Below are 14,771 nucleotides of genomic sequence, written 5' to 3'. Positions count from 1 at the left end.
CTTTTCAGAAGCGTGGAACAACACAATCTTGAGCTGTGTGTGGGCAGAATGACAAACGCGCAGTTGTTGAGTCCTGCTGCTTTGTAAAATGCAAATATAACAGGCTTACTTCCAAATCTTCTTCTCTGCTTAAATAATGGCCATGGATGCTGTCTTGACCATGCCTATGCTGCTGTACATATCTTTCAAGAAATGGCATGTTTGTACTACAGTAAAGGTAATGGAAGCATTTATTAGATGTTAGACTACAAAAATTGTTGCAAGCACATGAAAGTGGCAAGTTCAATAGCGGTATCTGCAGCATTGCAAATGGACGGCCTTTCCATAATGAAATCCTAATCTGAATCATATTAAGTTAACAAATCTCTATTACTGTTTTTTTGCAATAAAAGGTGGTACCATGCATATTTAAAGCAAACATCTGTCCCTGTGGTCTGATCCTTGGAGGTACATGATGTTGTTTGTTGGTTTATTTTCATAGGCAGTACATTCTTTTCAATTTACAGGAAGTTAAACTTCCCCCTGAAACAAGTGTTTTGGACCTATAGTTAGTTGAAATTGCCTCAATTCTGGAACCATTTCCTGGTACTAATGGACAAAAAGCATACAAACCCAGAGGGGTGGATGTTTTAAGGCTTCTTTACCCAGTGTTGAGTTCCTTTTTGGAGGCAGTCAATATAATGAAACATCAGTCTTTACTACTGGGAAGTAAGTGTTATGAACTTCCCCTATTCCCTTCTAAGCTTCAGTGCTAGTTTAAGTGTTAAGAAGTTCTCCTAAACTAATATGCCCTGTATGAACATTGCAGAGTTGTGTATATTTAGCAAGTCATTACATGTTGCCACAAACTGTTGTGGGATGTCTCCTTTATCACAGCTTTGAGGAAGGCGGAAGCCACAGCTTCTTATGTTCTTGTCTTGAATTCGCTATTCAAAAGGAAATCAGCTGCTGACTTTCACAAGCAATAATTCATACAAACCGTAACTAGGTAGTGGAAATATTTCATCATGTTTAAGGCACTACCACTATTTTTAAAAAAAAAATCATCTTTAAATATATCAACTTTGTCTCTAAGGAGAAAGAGGTGTTTTTCTAGATTCTCTTGATTTGTACATGATCTGTATGAAATCCTGGATGTATAAGAGCTACTTTGAAACCCTCCCTGCCAGCAGCATAGAACTGTGCCGGGAAGAATACTCAGCATCCTATAGACCATACTGCATCTTTGGAATTGAAAATAATTAGCAATGCAATTGGCACATAGTTTATCCTGTTTCTTGATTAATACTTAAATTTCTCTTTAAACCCTTCCCACAATAGCACTGTTTAGTCTCAATGCTAAAGGGAGGAGTAGAGGGTAATAAGGATCTCTGCTAGATACTACCACTCACTTTCTGGTTTGATAAGAGCTCGGTTGCCTATAGCAATTCTTACCAGGAGCTAACCAGAGCTAGGAGGAGAAATGCATTTAGACCTAGATTTCCCCATCTGTAACAATATTTGTATTTGAGATTAGAGTGCTGCCATTGCACTTCAGTCAACATTTACATTTCTGGTAATTAAAATTTTGGTGGTAACCTTGACACCTGGCCTGTGGTAGTGGTGCTTTCAGTTCCTCTCTGCATATCAGTCACATGCTGTATGACAACTATTTGGGGGAAGGAGGAAGAAAGGAAGAGTAGAGCAGAGCATATACCGTGCTAATCAGCTTTAGCATCTAGGAGAAAAACCCTCACAGGTAGAGGACAGTACAGTTTGGTCTTACCACATCTGCCAGAAAGATAAAGATAACTTAGCTGAGTCAAGCCTTTCCATATATAGATGATGCAAAGCAGCTCCCAGCAAGTGTGCCACCCTCTGAGGATGGCAGCTGTTATTAGCAAAATCAAAAGAAACTAACAGCTCTCTCCAACGTAGGAATTCAAGCATCCTCCCTTTTACAGCATCTCTAAGCCTGGGTTCTACCCTGCAAAACATTCACTTCACAGTTACTCATTAACCTGACCTCTTATTGTATGTAATTAATTACTTTAAATCTTCCAGCAGGATAAGAAAGTGACTTCTGTGTTCAGTCTAGTTATTGCTCTATTATATCAACAGCCTAAAATCCAGTATACTGTCAGTAACGGTACAGATTTTTCAAGGGGCCTGAGCCTCTTTCAGGTTCAGATTAATCCAGAGTAAAGCATTAGTCAATAAGTAGTACTAATAGTTTAAGGGGGGGAAAAAAAACAGAACAGGTTAGTTTTTGTATTGTGTTTTTAATCAGTAAAACAGAATCCTCAAAGATACAAATTAGTAAAGCTTCCACAAATAATTTTTAAAACTCAAATGTATTTTTTTCAGTGGGCAGTTAAAAGTAACCCTTCCCTCTGAAGTCCATACTTCCTTCCAGTTGGATCACTAAAAGGTAGTCCGTGGCTAATACCAAATTGCCTGGAATTTGAGCTTGTGAACAAGAAACCATGTTGCATGCTACCAGGTGCCTCAGCTCTCTCATTTCTTAAAACCATCAAACTTGTAGGAAATGGACTCGGTAACTATAGTTCTTTTTTTGGGTTAGCATTAACAATTTAACTCACATTCTTTCCTCACTAAAAGGTAAGGTACCACTAAGGCTTTCTAAATCAAATTAATTTTTTCTTATGGCAAGTTACTAGACTTGACCATTAACAAGGAATCAAGAGTTTCAATTAAGAGAACCATTAGCACTGGTCTTCACCAGAACATTACATCTATACAACTCAGACAGTACAGGTAACAGATCTTATCTCAAAAAAAAAATTACTTTTTTCCCCTTAAATTTCCAGGGTTTAAAATAAGAGTTTGGAATCCTTGTTTGATGATTGCATGTCAAACTTTAAGCTGTTGCTTTTTAGCACATGACAGCCTTCAAAAGATAACTATCAGCTGGTACACAGGTCAGAACCACCTACAGCAGAGTTTACACCTGACAAACTTTTCACAGGGTTTAGAAGCAGTAATTTTACTACTACAGCCCATTAAACTGAGTAATCCAAGGATTCTCAGATTAAATCGGCATCCTTGAGATAAGCAAGTAGTACCATCCAAACTCTGCAAGTGCAGGAACTGTGGAACTAAGACATCCACAGACACACATCTAGAAATGTCAGAGCCATCTGCCCAGTGTTGTAACTGCTGAACCACATACTTATTGCTCAAAATAGAAGTGATATGCACCAATTCTTTCCTCACCAACTTCCGTTTTCCTTCTCACCAGTTTCTTGTCATATTGGTGGCTTAGGGTTGAAACAGAAGTATTGGATCTTCTCTACACCCTCTATCCCCAAATCTAAGAACAAATCAGAACATACTGTCCAAATACAACTTCCAACTCTTACAAAAAAAAAGATCTTCTTTCCAATACAGGTACAAGACCAATAAAAGAAGTCACCATTAATTTAAATTTAATAATACAAAAAAACAATTATAATTTACAAATGTTAAAATTAATCTATCCTGGCTAGTTCATACTCTGGAATTTAATTTGGAAAATGTTCAAAGGCTTGAGGGAAAAACTAAGCATCCTTATTTTGTTAAGCATCTCCTCCAGCAAAAAGCCACGTGTTCACCCTTTTGTTCTGAAAATATTTTTACAGGACTCCTAGTCAGGTAGCACATACAAACAAGTTAGCAAGATCTCACTGTACAGTATTTTATACAGATACCGTTAAAGTGCATCAAAGAATGCCATCCAGTGCAAGTTCAAACTCTTTTTCCTGAAATCACTATTTAGCAAGTGAGACCAGGCTCCCTGCGTGCTATCCAATTAAAGGATCGTCATCATCATACTGTAATTGAAGTCGGGAAAATGGCCGTGGGGGAGCTACTCTATTCTTTGAGATTATTATAATGCAGGTGAAAGTAGTCAGTATCATAAAAGCCCCAATAACTATCCCAATAGCTTCTGGAATATTTGCGCACCACTGGTCAGCGAGCAAGCACTTGGTGTTACTGAAAGTGCCATTGTGGGGCTGTGGTGTCAGTCCCAGGATGTGGCACATCATGGGGTAAATATCAACGTTGTTCATTGTGCTCTGCTTGTAACCCCGATGAAAAGCAGGCCCGCGAGCAGCCAGGAACGGATGCATGCTTGGGAGAGCATTGTCATAGCCATGGTCACCTACTGGAGAAATGCAAAGTAAAGAGTTAATGTCACAGTTTGCATTTGCATATCAAGTATTCCCCTCCCTGTCTCTCCCCCACCCCCAAAAGGCATATATTTTAACCAGGGACTAATGCAGAACATAAAAGCAACTGTTGGATGAAACACTGAAGCAACCCAGTGTTCCTTCCCTCTTCCTCAATCCCCAGAAGTCTTTTCCCATACTGGTCTTCAGCCGTGGTTCCCCCCCACCATTATCTCTTTTCCTTTTGGTCATCAACATTTTCAGTTTTCCCCTTCCCACTCCTCATGCCAAAGTTGAAAAGGATGTTGCCACTCCACGACGAGTCCGTAGCTGGAATGCAAATTGGTACTTCTCAGATTTTTGGAAAGACATCTCCCCCTTGCAAAGCAGACACTTTAATTACTTCTTAAAAGCCAAGCACTTTCCCCTTGATAGTGTTAGGCTCAAGCATATTAAGTACCCTGAAATCATGCTTATCAGATTAGGTACTTCAGGTGCAGGGACACCCAAATAGTCAAACCCCAAAAAACAGTCAAAGGATTATAATGTCTGTGACAGGCATACGACAAAACGTTTGTGGCTACAAAGTCACCAGTACTTGAACGTTTGGTAGGTTTTTAAGACCTACTCACTCCGATTTTTGGTGGAATATAAACAGCTAAAAAGCAGCCATAGTCAAATTTCCTAGTAACATGGCTGAAAAATCTGTCCAAGATGCCAAAAATTTCTCATAGCGCACACAGCACAGTATTTGAGTGACTGCATTTAAGTTTTGAGTTCATTTATTAGTAACAGTTTGACAAGTCTCCCTGAGAACTGTCCTCGGCTGCTGCTTCCTTGAAGTTTCTGACGTGAAACATCAAGATTCCTATTGATTACATTACACTCATCACTTCAGTATACTTCCAATATTCCTTTTTAATGTTTTCCACCATTGTGTTTGTTACCACAAAGATACTACCGCACTGCATCTTGCTTGTTTGCTTTAATGCAGTCCTATGCTTCTTGATCACATTTTTTTTCCTTCTACTACTTGCTTGTTTTCAACAGAGCTGTTCCAAGTCCCCTCTCCAGTGAAGTTTCCTATATTTCACCTCTGAAGTAGGAGGGCTGGTGTGTGCCAACGTTGCTAGATACAGTACAGGTATTGGTACCCTTGCTAATCATTACACTGCCACTTTGTCCATGAAGACAAGTACAATAAACATTTAAATAGCCTTTTAGGCTAAAACCTCCCCTGCCGGCTTCTGGGAAGCCTTGGCTAGCAAAATTGTTTTGAAAAGTGATTCACTTCAACTGATACAATGCTGTTACTTATAAATATACACTTACTAACTGTTTTAGGTACATGAAATTGGATCTAACCATAAATAAGAAAGAGACTTCTATTAGAGAACACCTCTGCTAAGTGTTGTCAATTTGAAGATGATTGTAGCAAATCTGGAGGGGAATTAAAATATAAACATACCTTACATTAAAAGCAGTACTTTTGTACAAATAATGAGAAAATTTGAACTTAGATGTGCAAAGGGCAGACAGAACAGCCAAACTGGGTGAAAGCGGGAGTTTACGCCACCCAGCATCATGTCTCTGACAGCAGTCATAACAGGGAGTCTGGGAAGTATCCAACAGGGTTAGCCCTGACATACCAACCAGCCTCGAGCTGCTGGCTGCTCAGAAACTATCTGGAAGTTGGCACCTTTGTATTTAATTCCTATCAATGAATTTTTCTTCCAAGAATTATATATACATGTATGTATGTATATACATATCTATAAACACACACATGCACACATATATATACACATACATATGTATGTAATTTGACATTCATAGCATCTAGCAGGAAGAAAGTGCACAGCTTAGCAATGCACTGTGTGAATTAACATCTGTTTTGTTTTTTGTCTTTAAAACATGCTATTTGATGGCCCTAACAAACAGGAAGAACTCTGGCTTCTTTGACCATTATTGTTGTGTTCCTATTATTTTTAGTATTTCCTCCCATTTGTTTTTGTTTCCTCATATATGTACTGTAACATTAAATGTTGTGTCTTGCATTCTTCAATTTATGCTCCCCTATATATATATATATATATTTTATATACAAAAAATAGTTAAACCACACTCTAGTAGAAGCTTGAGACAGACTGCTAGCTTGCCTAAGATAATAGCCTGTGGTACACTTTTAAGAGTTAAGTTGAACATGACAAAGTGCTTTAGGCAACGGAATATCCCCCATCTCTTCCTCATCTGTTAAAACACTCCAGGCTCAGGCTGAGATGTTACAGAAAATGCTGAGATGTTCCTAAAGATACAGTGCCAAGACTCCACTAGCTGAACTAGGACCATTCTACAGATGGCTGGAATAAAAACAAGACAGTTTACCAACATAACCCACCACGAGCACAAATGAGGAAAAAACACTTACGTTTTGAAAGTGACTCGTTTTGTACAATTGTCCAGCCTTCGTCTGCAACCAGAATTATGGGTTGAATTCTCTTATTATGACGATAATGAAATCTGTCTGGAATTTCTTCTTTGAAATATACTTTCATGTGACCGTTGCATTTTTTCAGTAAGTTATACACGTCCCTTTTGTCTGCCAAGGAAAAAACCGCATGTGAAACAGCTGGCAATTACGTACCCAATTTACTGCAATTATCTGTCTTTAAACCTAAGATCCATTTTTTTCAAAACAATTATTTTTTTAAAAGGCATATAGAAAAGGATTTTTTCATGGCCCTAATGAAACATTACATGTATTGAGGTGGATTTCACAATTTGCTCTCATTTTAAATCAGCACCTCACAGCTATGGTTTCAGACCTACAGTTCAACTTACCCTCTGGGCTTACAGGGGAGGAGGGCAAAATGCAAGCACAGAAATCAAGAGAAAGCAATCACACACCAAAGTAGTCAATATTTTATCCAAAGCTGTAAGTGTTAAATTTTGTTACTGTATAAATCACTCTGTCCATTAGAATTGCTACAGTCTGGCCACAGTTGTGGAAACTGAGACCAGCAGTGTCATGATTTAAGACATGCCTGTTAGTAACCACTCCAAAATACAAAAATTGAATTCACAGTATGAAAACTGAAGTTTCATTCACAGAAACAGAAGTGGTAAAGCAATCAAAGTTAGGTTTCGATTTTTACTTGGAAGTTTAGACAATGACATTTTTCATTGTGAATAAACATGAGAGTTTATTTCATGCTCACTGTGAATTACAACCATATAGACTAAGTGAGCAACAAGACAGCAGGCATACTAAGTGCCTATCTACTTTCTCAACAAGCTATACCAGGACCATCTTTACCACCATAGCAATTTGACAAGAAACTCTCCTTGGCCCATTGATTACCAAAACAAAGTAATTTCTAAATAAAAAAACATCCTTTAGCTTATTCATTAAATGATGTCAACGTTCTGCAACATGAACTACACTGGTTTTGCAAAAGATGCGAACAGTCTACCATAGTGTGTACTTTTTAGCAGTAAGAAAGACCAACAAGATTTAATTCTCAGTGTACAACTTAAAACAACCAAAACTTACTCTGCCTTGGCAGCACTGCAGCAACCGGACTCTTGTCTATCAGAGTATAGTTATTGCGACCAATGCATTTATCCAGGATAATTAGCTTCTCTGCAGAACAGGAGGCCATTCCATGATCACTTGTTATTATGATATTAATAGTGTCCCACAAACCAAAAGCCTTCAATTTATTAGTAAGGAAACCAATATGATTATCCACTTCTTCTAATACTTTGCGCATGTTCTCAGTGTCATCTGGTCCATACTTGTGCCCACTTGCATCTGGTTCTTCCCAGTATAATGTAGCAAAACTGACTACTGGATTAGAGCTGTTCAGCCATGCAACAATTTTCTCCACTCTCTCTTCAAACGTTACTGAAAAGTTATACTTCAAAAAGAATTGAGGGGTCGTATCGTTAATTTTTACATCGGTACCAGGCCACATTGCAGCAGCACTTGCTCCATTTCCTTGCTGTTGATTTGTTACCCAAATTGGAACTGCTTCATTCCACCAGAAGGGATCCGAATCATTAAACTGTGAAAACTTTTTCTTGGCATCTGCATCGTACATGTCATTAGCCACGATGCCATGGCTTTCTTCATATAAGCCTGTCACTATGGTATAATGGTTTGGGAAAGTCTTGGTGATAAAAGCATTTGTAACTTGTTTTACAAGCACACCATCCTCAATGAACTCCTGAAGATGAGGAAGTTTATAGGTTTCCAAGTAATCAGCCCTGAAGCCATCAAAGGACACAAGGAGTAACCTGGATACTGAGTCCCCAGTAGAGTGAGCACAACAGGCAACTATTCCAGAAAAAAGCAATGTTAACATCGAGTTCATTGTTGATACTTCAAAGTATTTCCAGCAGGTAATCAGATGCATCTGAAAAATTTAAAAAGATAAGGCATGTAACACAAAATAATTGTACTGGAACCAGTTTAACTAGCTATACATTATGGAAATCTTCCTTATCGAGGTTAACTGCAAAATAACCAGTCTAAACAACCACTGAAGTCAACAGTCTATTTCCCTACTGACTTCAGATGTTTCTCATATATCGCCATAGTTTTTCATACATTAAAACAAATGAGCAATGAGATTTTTTTTCATTCCAGACTAAACGAAAGGAAGAATTGTTTTCTCTCTTTTAAGCAATTATTCCATCATTCTGTGTGTCTGATTACAATTCTACATTTCAAGACAGACAATCAGTATATTTTCCTCATGTTCAAGCACAGGCACCTGAACAACTCTGGCTCCACATTTAAGAGTCCTCTGCAAGTCTAAATCCTGCTTATATATCACTGTTCAGACCAGAAGTTTGCTTTCTACTATAATTCTGATTTTTCTTTTTCATCCCACCTTTCCTTTTCCACAGTTTCCACCCTCTCAAGTTGCTGGAAGACTTTTGAGCCTTTCAACATTCTTATTTACTCATTGCTTACTCTATACATGGAACTGCCAGGAGTAGCTTCTACTTCTGTTTTCCTTCTAAGCTGTTGTACATCTACCATAACAGTATTTAAACCTGTTCTTTACGTATCGTATTTCTCTCTCTCTCTCAAAACCCTAAAAATATCATTAGTAACCTTGGCCACGAGGCAAGTATTTCTCACCAAGGAATTCATGACTATTACGAATGCAAGGTATGATTTGTAAGCAGTATGATTTCCCCCCCCCCCTAAACTTATGATGTGTGACAGGAGTACTTTGTTCAGGAAGGTCCAGAATTATTCTATAAGCCTTTAAGGAAGAGGAAGTGAAGCTGCAGGTTCCACAAAAACTTCTGCAATATCGTTACACAGCATATTTACTTCTCAAGAGCCTCACTACAGCAAATTTCTCCTTTATCTCACTTGCACAAACTAGAGTGATTGTAGGAGGAACAGCAGGTATTTTCCTAACTGAGGTAGCATCTTCTGACCTATCTCAACCTTTTCCCCAAAACTCTTTAAAACCGTATTATTTTAAAAGTGTAAGTAGCTTTAATGTTAGCTAAAGCTTTAGCAGTGAGAGGAATTCAAAGCGTGGGAAATCACCACCATCCCCCCAAGCAACAGTTAAAATTTCTTTAGAAGATACAACTGTTAGAAGAAAGGACCGTCAAGAACAGCATTAAGATCTCTCCTGATACAGAGGACTTGTAACACACAGCCCCTATAAAGGGGGGGGGGGGGGGGGGGAAGAAATGAGATGAGCAATGGAGCAGGAAATCACCCGTTTCGTGTTTTCAGGTGCTTAAAAAAGCAGAACCAGCGTTTTTCACGGCGCAGGGAGACCCAAGACCGCAACCTCAGCTCCCAGGTCCTGCGAGGACGCGGAGCACCGCTGTTTCCCCACGCGGGACGGCAGCCGGCTACACAGACCCGTCACCGCCGCAGCCCCCCGGCTCTCGAACCTCTCCACCTCCCGCCCGCATCTTCCAGCCGCTCCGTTCGGTAAAGGAACGCGTCACCCCGGCCCCGAAAGCTTACAGCCACACGGCCCCCGGGACGAGGCACCGCCGCCGGTCCCGCGGCCCTGTCCCCGGGCAGCCCCACTCACCACAGCCTCCCCCGGCGGGAGACCCGCCCCCGCCCTCCGCTTCCCCGCTTCCCCGCCGCGGTTCCGCCCCGACCCCACCGTGAGGGCCCGCTCCGTCGCGGCGCTAGAGGTGACCGGCTGCGGCGGGGGGACGGGACGGGACGGGACGGGACGGGACGGGACGGGACGGGACGGGACGGGACGGGACGGGACGGGGCGAGCAGAGCGCCTGCGCACCGACCGCCCAGCGCGCCCTCAACTGCCATTAGCGGCTGCGGAGCGAGCAGTGCCTTGGCCGGGGCGGGCTGCGCTAGCGCGGGGAGCTCGTCAGCGGGCCCGGCCTCCGCCGGATGCGATTGGTCGGGGGCCCGCTGGCGGGAGCTGCGATTGGTTCCGGCGGAGTGGGCGTCGCGCTGTGAGACATGGAGGCGGGGGGGGGCGGCTGAGGTGAGGGGGGCTGTGGGGAGACATGGGGGATTGAGGGGGGATGTAGGGAGCCGGGGCGGCTGAGGTGAAGTGAAGGGGGGCTGAGGTGAGGGAAGCTGTAGGGAGCCGGGGGGGCTGAGGGGAGGTGAGCTGAGGTGAGATGGGGTGAAGTGAAGGGGTGCTGAGGTGACGGGAGCTGTAGGGAGCCAGGGGGAGCTGAGGGAAGAGGGGCTGAGGTGAAGAGGGGCTGAGGTGAAGAGGGGCTGAGGTGAAGAGGGGCTGTAGGGAGCCATGGGGGGGCTGAGGTGAAGTGAAGGGGGGCTGAGGTGAGGGGAGCTGTAGGGAGCCGGGGGGGGCTGAGGTGAAGTGAAGTGAAGGGGGGCTGAGGTGAGGGAAGCTGTAGGGAGCCGGGGGGGCTGAGGAGAGGTGAGTTAAGGTGAAGAGGGGCTGAGGGGAGGTGATGGGGGCTGTGGGGAGCCGGGGGGGCTGAGGGGAGCTGGAGGGAGCCGGGGGGGGCTGAGGTGAGGGGAGCTGTAGGGAGCCGGGGGGAGAGGGGGCTGAGAGGAGCAGGGCTGCGGGGAGCTGTGGGAGGCGGCTGTCCCAGGCAGGGAAACGTGGCGGGTTGCAGGGGCGCACGGGCTCTTAGGAGAGGCGTGTCGGCCCCCTCCTCCCTGGGCTGGGATGCGGGTGGGTTGACCCCGAGGTGGGACGGTGAGGCCTGCTGGTGAGGGGTACAGGCTGTTTGCTAGGTCTGCTGGGGCCCCCCGCGGGTGCAGAAGGAGGCGGTGGGGTGAGGCGAGGCTGTGACGGGCTGCCTTGCTGGGAGCTGCCCTGCGTTCCCCCGGGATGCCTGTAACCTGCCTCCTTTGCGGGTGTCGCGGCAGCCCTAGGCTGCGGCCTTCGCAAGGCAGCGGTGGTTGTCAGCGTGACTGCAAATCTGTTCTCCGTGACTCCTGCTCCCTTTTGGCCACACAGCTCTGAAAGTTGACTTCGTACTCTTTCCCGCATATGACCTTTTTGCGCTCTCCTGTGACAACGCTGGTTTACCCTAAAACTTAGAATACATGCAGGAAAATGTGTGTGTTGGTTAATGTAAGTACTCTGAATGCCAGTGCTGCTTTCGGGAAGGCAGTGTGTGGTATGATGGGTTGAGGTCTGTTTTGGGTCCTGCTGTAGGTTTGCTCCATAAGTTAAGGCAAATAGTTTACATTCCCTTGGTTTTGCTTTTATTATGAAAAGGGATTAGTAATTCTGCAAAACCTGTTAAGTTACTGGTGCTGAATAACAATGAAATCAGCTTTGTGTAAACAGAGAAAATAAGTGTGCTTTAACAGCACAGAGAAGAAATTGTTGCTCCATTTTAAATTTCATCATAAAAACTGAGAAAAAGACATGTCTATAGCTTCATGATTGACTTAGGTAGAGGACCTGAATTTCATTCTGTGTGTTCACTCTGAATGCTGCATAGATTTGAGCTTGTTTCTTTCTAATGGCTTTTACATATGTATGAGTTTGGCAGATTATGCTAACTGTGGAGTGGCTCTAAAGATGCGGTACAGTGGGCTGAATAAAGAGACACACCTCTGATTGACCCTGATTTATGGAATGTAGCAGGTATGGCAAAGCACAGGATTGTAAAAGAGGAAAAAAAAGAATTCCAGGTGAGCTAGATAAGACTTCCTACAGCTATTTACATGTTACATGTCAAGTTCAAGTCAAGGTCTTTTTTTTCCTCCCCCTTTTCCTCCCCCTTTTCCTCCCCCGCTTTGTAAATATGCACATGACAGTTGATCATGTGGGGGAAATAAGTGTCCTTTATGAATTACTTTATTGTATTTCCTTCAAAATATTTATTACACAGAGTGAATTAGAGGTCAAGGAAATACATAACAGGTGCAAGCTTTTAGACAATTTCATCAAATTACAACGGAGTTCTTGTTACAAACTTTATGCAGAGATACAGGCAAATTTTAAGCATCAAGGCTCTTTTGCTAACCTAGTTTGGCAGCATACTTACTCAGCTGTTCAGTCCAAAAAGGTATGAGTAATGTCTTGTTTACCCTTACTGATGTGCTTTGAAACCTATTTGAAATATTCACCTATTCATGAGCCCAGCCTAACATAATGTGTCCAGTTTGACACATCATAAAGGCAGCATACCATGCAAACTCTGGACTTTGAACTGGGCTAGCCAACATGTATCACGTATTTCATACAGCTCATACAGTGTATGCCTACAAGAAATGGGTGAGTTACTTATATTAAGAGAAGTAAAACTGGGAACTACCAAGATGTTTGCCTTTCCTCACCTTAATCTCTCCCTGTATTGTATTTTACCCCACGTTTGTCTGTATAGACTGCAGTTCTAGGCACTAGACCATGCTAAATCCTGCCAGAAGCTGTACAGACTTACTGCTGTAGTAGAATTGAGCATTTGCAGCTCGAGAACCATTGCACATGTTTGTTTCTGTCAGTGGAATTTAGTTAATGACAGGAAGTAAAAGGTAGGCAACCTCTAAATATTCTCAGTGTTTGGCTAGGTTTAGTAAAACCCTTAATTTCTAGATGGGAAACTATACCCTCCCGTTGGCCGTGTTGTGGAGGGGAAGCAACTCCTCATTTATTCAGATGAAAACTAGTTGTTGCACACGAATAGTTCAGATACCTGTCTTAAGTACTTTCTTAAGAAAAAGCAGGGCGTTTTCATTACTTAGAGTTAAAATAACTGAATATTGAAAGAGAAACATTTTTCTGTATTTTTCCTTTTTTTTCTCAATTTTATCCATGTGACAGATCTCTGATCATTTTTGCTGACTAGTTTTTTAATCCATCATTTACTGTGTTTTGATGCATCTTTATATAGTTGAGATGAAGAAAAAATAGGAAGACGTTTCATAAAACCATAAAAGAGCTAGGTGACTCACAGCTGTTAAACTGTATTAGACTTTAAGCTTTTAGTGCCCATTAACCTGAAGAATAGGTTGTATATGGAGGCTATGCACAAAATGGGGCTCTTAACCACACTGTTTCTCAAACTGTCTGTGGAACGATGTCCCTAAGGCTGCGTGACAGGGTGATACAGAGTCGTGTGGTGTCTCTGCATTCTCTATTTCAGTTACTAGAGCCTCCACTGTCAACAAGCTTGAAGCCAGGTTGCTGGGCTTTCTAAGGGTGCTTAGTTTCAGAGGTAAACAATGATGTTGAAATGATGCCAGATTTTAGAGGCAAACAAAAATGTCTGCCTTGGAGCAGTTGGGTGAATAAAAAGTCAATATTTCTTAGGCTCTCAGGTATTCTAATGGAGTTTCCAACCGTGGAGTTGGAGAGCAAACCAAACAAAGTTTTTTAAAAGGAACTGGAATACCACAGATAAAGGGCTTTGAAACATCCAAATCAGGAATAATTGTTTAGGCCCTGCAGCAGGTAAAGCAAGTTTTCAAATGTCTGTTGACAGTGACTAGTCCTGGTATTTTTAACAACTAAACACTGATGATAATATGAGTTGAGTGTCCTGTGCAAAATAATTTTCTATTGTTTGTCTAGTTCCCAGTGGAGAAGTGTCTGTCTTATGCAGAGTCAAATTTACTGGTATGTTGGCTTTAAATATGCCTTTTATGAAGTGTCAGTAGAAAAGCAAAATCTGGCTGAAGGTGAATCACCGTTATTACAGTGGGGTCCTGAATTCATGAGCCAGCCCCTCAAGACTGCAGAATCCAGGTCAGTGTTGTCTGAGCAACAAACAGATTTCTGGAGGCCTGCTTCAAGGATGTGCTGACTCTTGCGTGAAACAGTGTGATGATCAAAGTCTTCCACCAAACCACTGTCTTCTGAAATGGTTTTTCTGTGTGTTTTATTTTCCTTAGTACGTCTTAAGTAGAATACAGAAACTGCTATAGCTGCACATGTCAACAGTTAATATGAAACAGCTGAAGCATGTGTTTCAGAAGAGGAACTAACTCCATATGTACACATAGAATACAGATAAAATTGTCAGCATACCTATGCAACTTCTTGTCCTTCATAAGGTAGCACTTCATAGCAGCATGGTTCCAGTGATCTTCTTGGATGTCCAAAGGTGACCATCTAAAGGCTGGAGCAGAACAGGGCCATACTGAACAGTCTTGTTCCTCCTTCT

The 14,771-nt window shown here is 42.3% G+C and overlaps 1 protein-coding gene across 3 annotated transcripts; it reads right to left on the bottom strand.

The window, feature by feature from the left end:
* Nucleotides 1-212: 212 nt before the first annotated feature.
* ENPP4 (ectonucleotide pyrophosphatase/phosphodiesterase 4) lies at nt 213-10,383 on the bottom strand. 3 transcript variants are annotated; one of them, XM_052810349.1, is made up of 4 exons: nt 10,310-10,383; nt 7,705-8,569; nt 6,580-6,750; nt 213-4,147 (listed from the first exon to the last, which is right to left on the bottom strand). In XM_052810349.1, exons 2-4 carry the CDS (start codon nt 8,567-8,569, stop codon nt 3,783-3,785), a joined length of 1,401 nt encoding a protein of 466 aa, XP_052666309.1. In that variant the 5' UTR covers nt 10,310-10,383; the 3' UTR covers nt 213-3,782. The 3 variants fall into 3 exon arrangements, with proteins under 3 accessions (XP_052666309.1, XP_052666311.1, XP_052666310.1); XM_052810351.1 differs by having other exon boundaries at nt 213-4,144; XM_052810350.1 differs by lacking the exon at nt 10,310-10,383 and adding an exon at nt 10,162-10,269.
* Between the last annotated feature and the right edge of the window lie 4,388 nt (nt 10,384-14,771).

Source organism: Harpia harpyja, chromosome 15 (assembly GCF_026419915.1).
Source record: "Harpia harpyja isolate bHarHar1 chromosome 15, bHarHar1 primary haplotype, whole genome shotgun sequence".
Lineage (NCBI taxonomy): Eukaryota > Metazoa > Chordata > Aves > Accipitriformes > Accipitridae > Harpia > Harpia harpyja.
The sequence above is the reverse complement of the archived record's forward strand: the minus strand, read 5'-3'. Positions and strand labels throughout refer to the sequence as shown.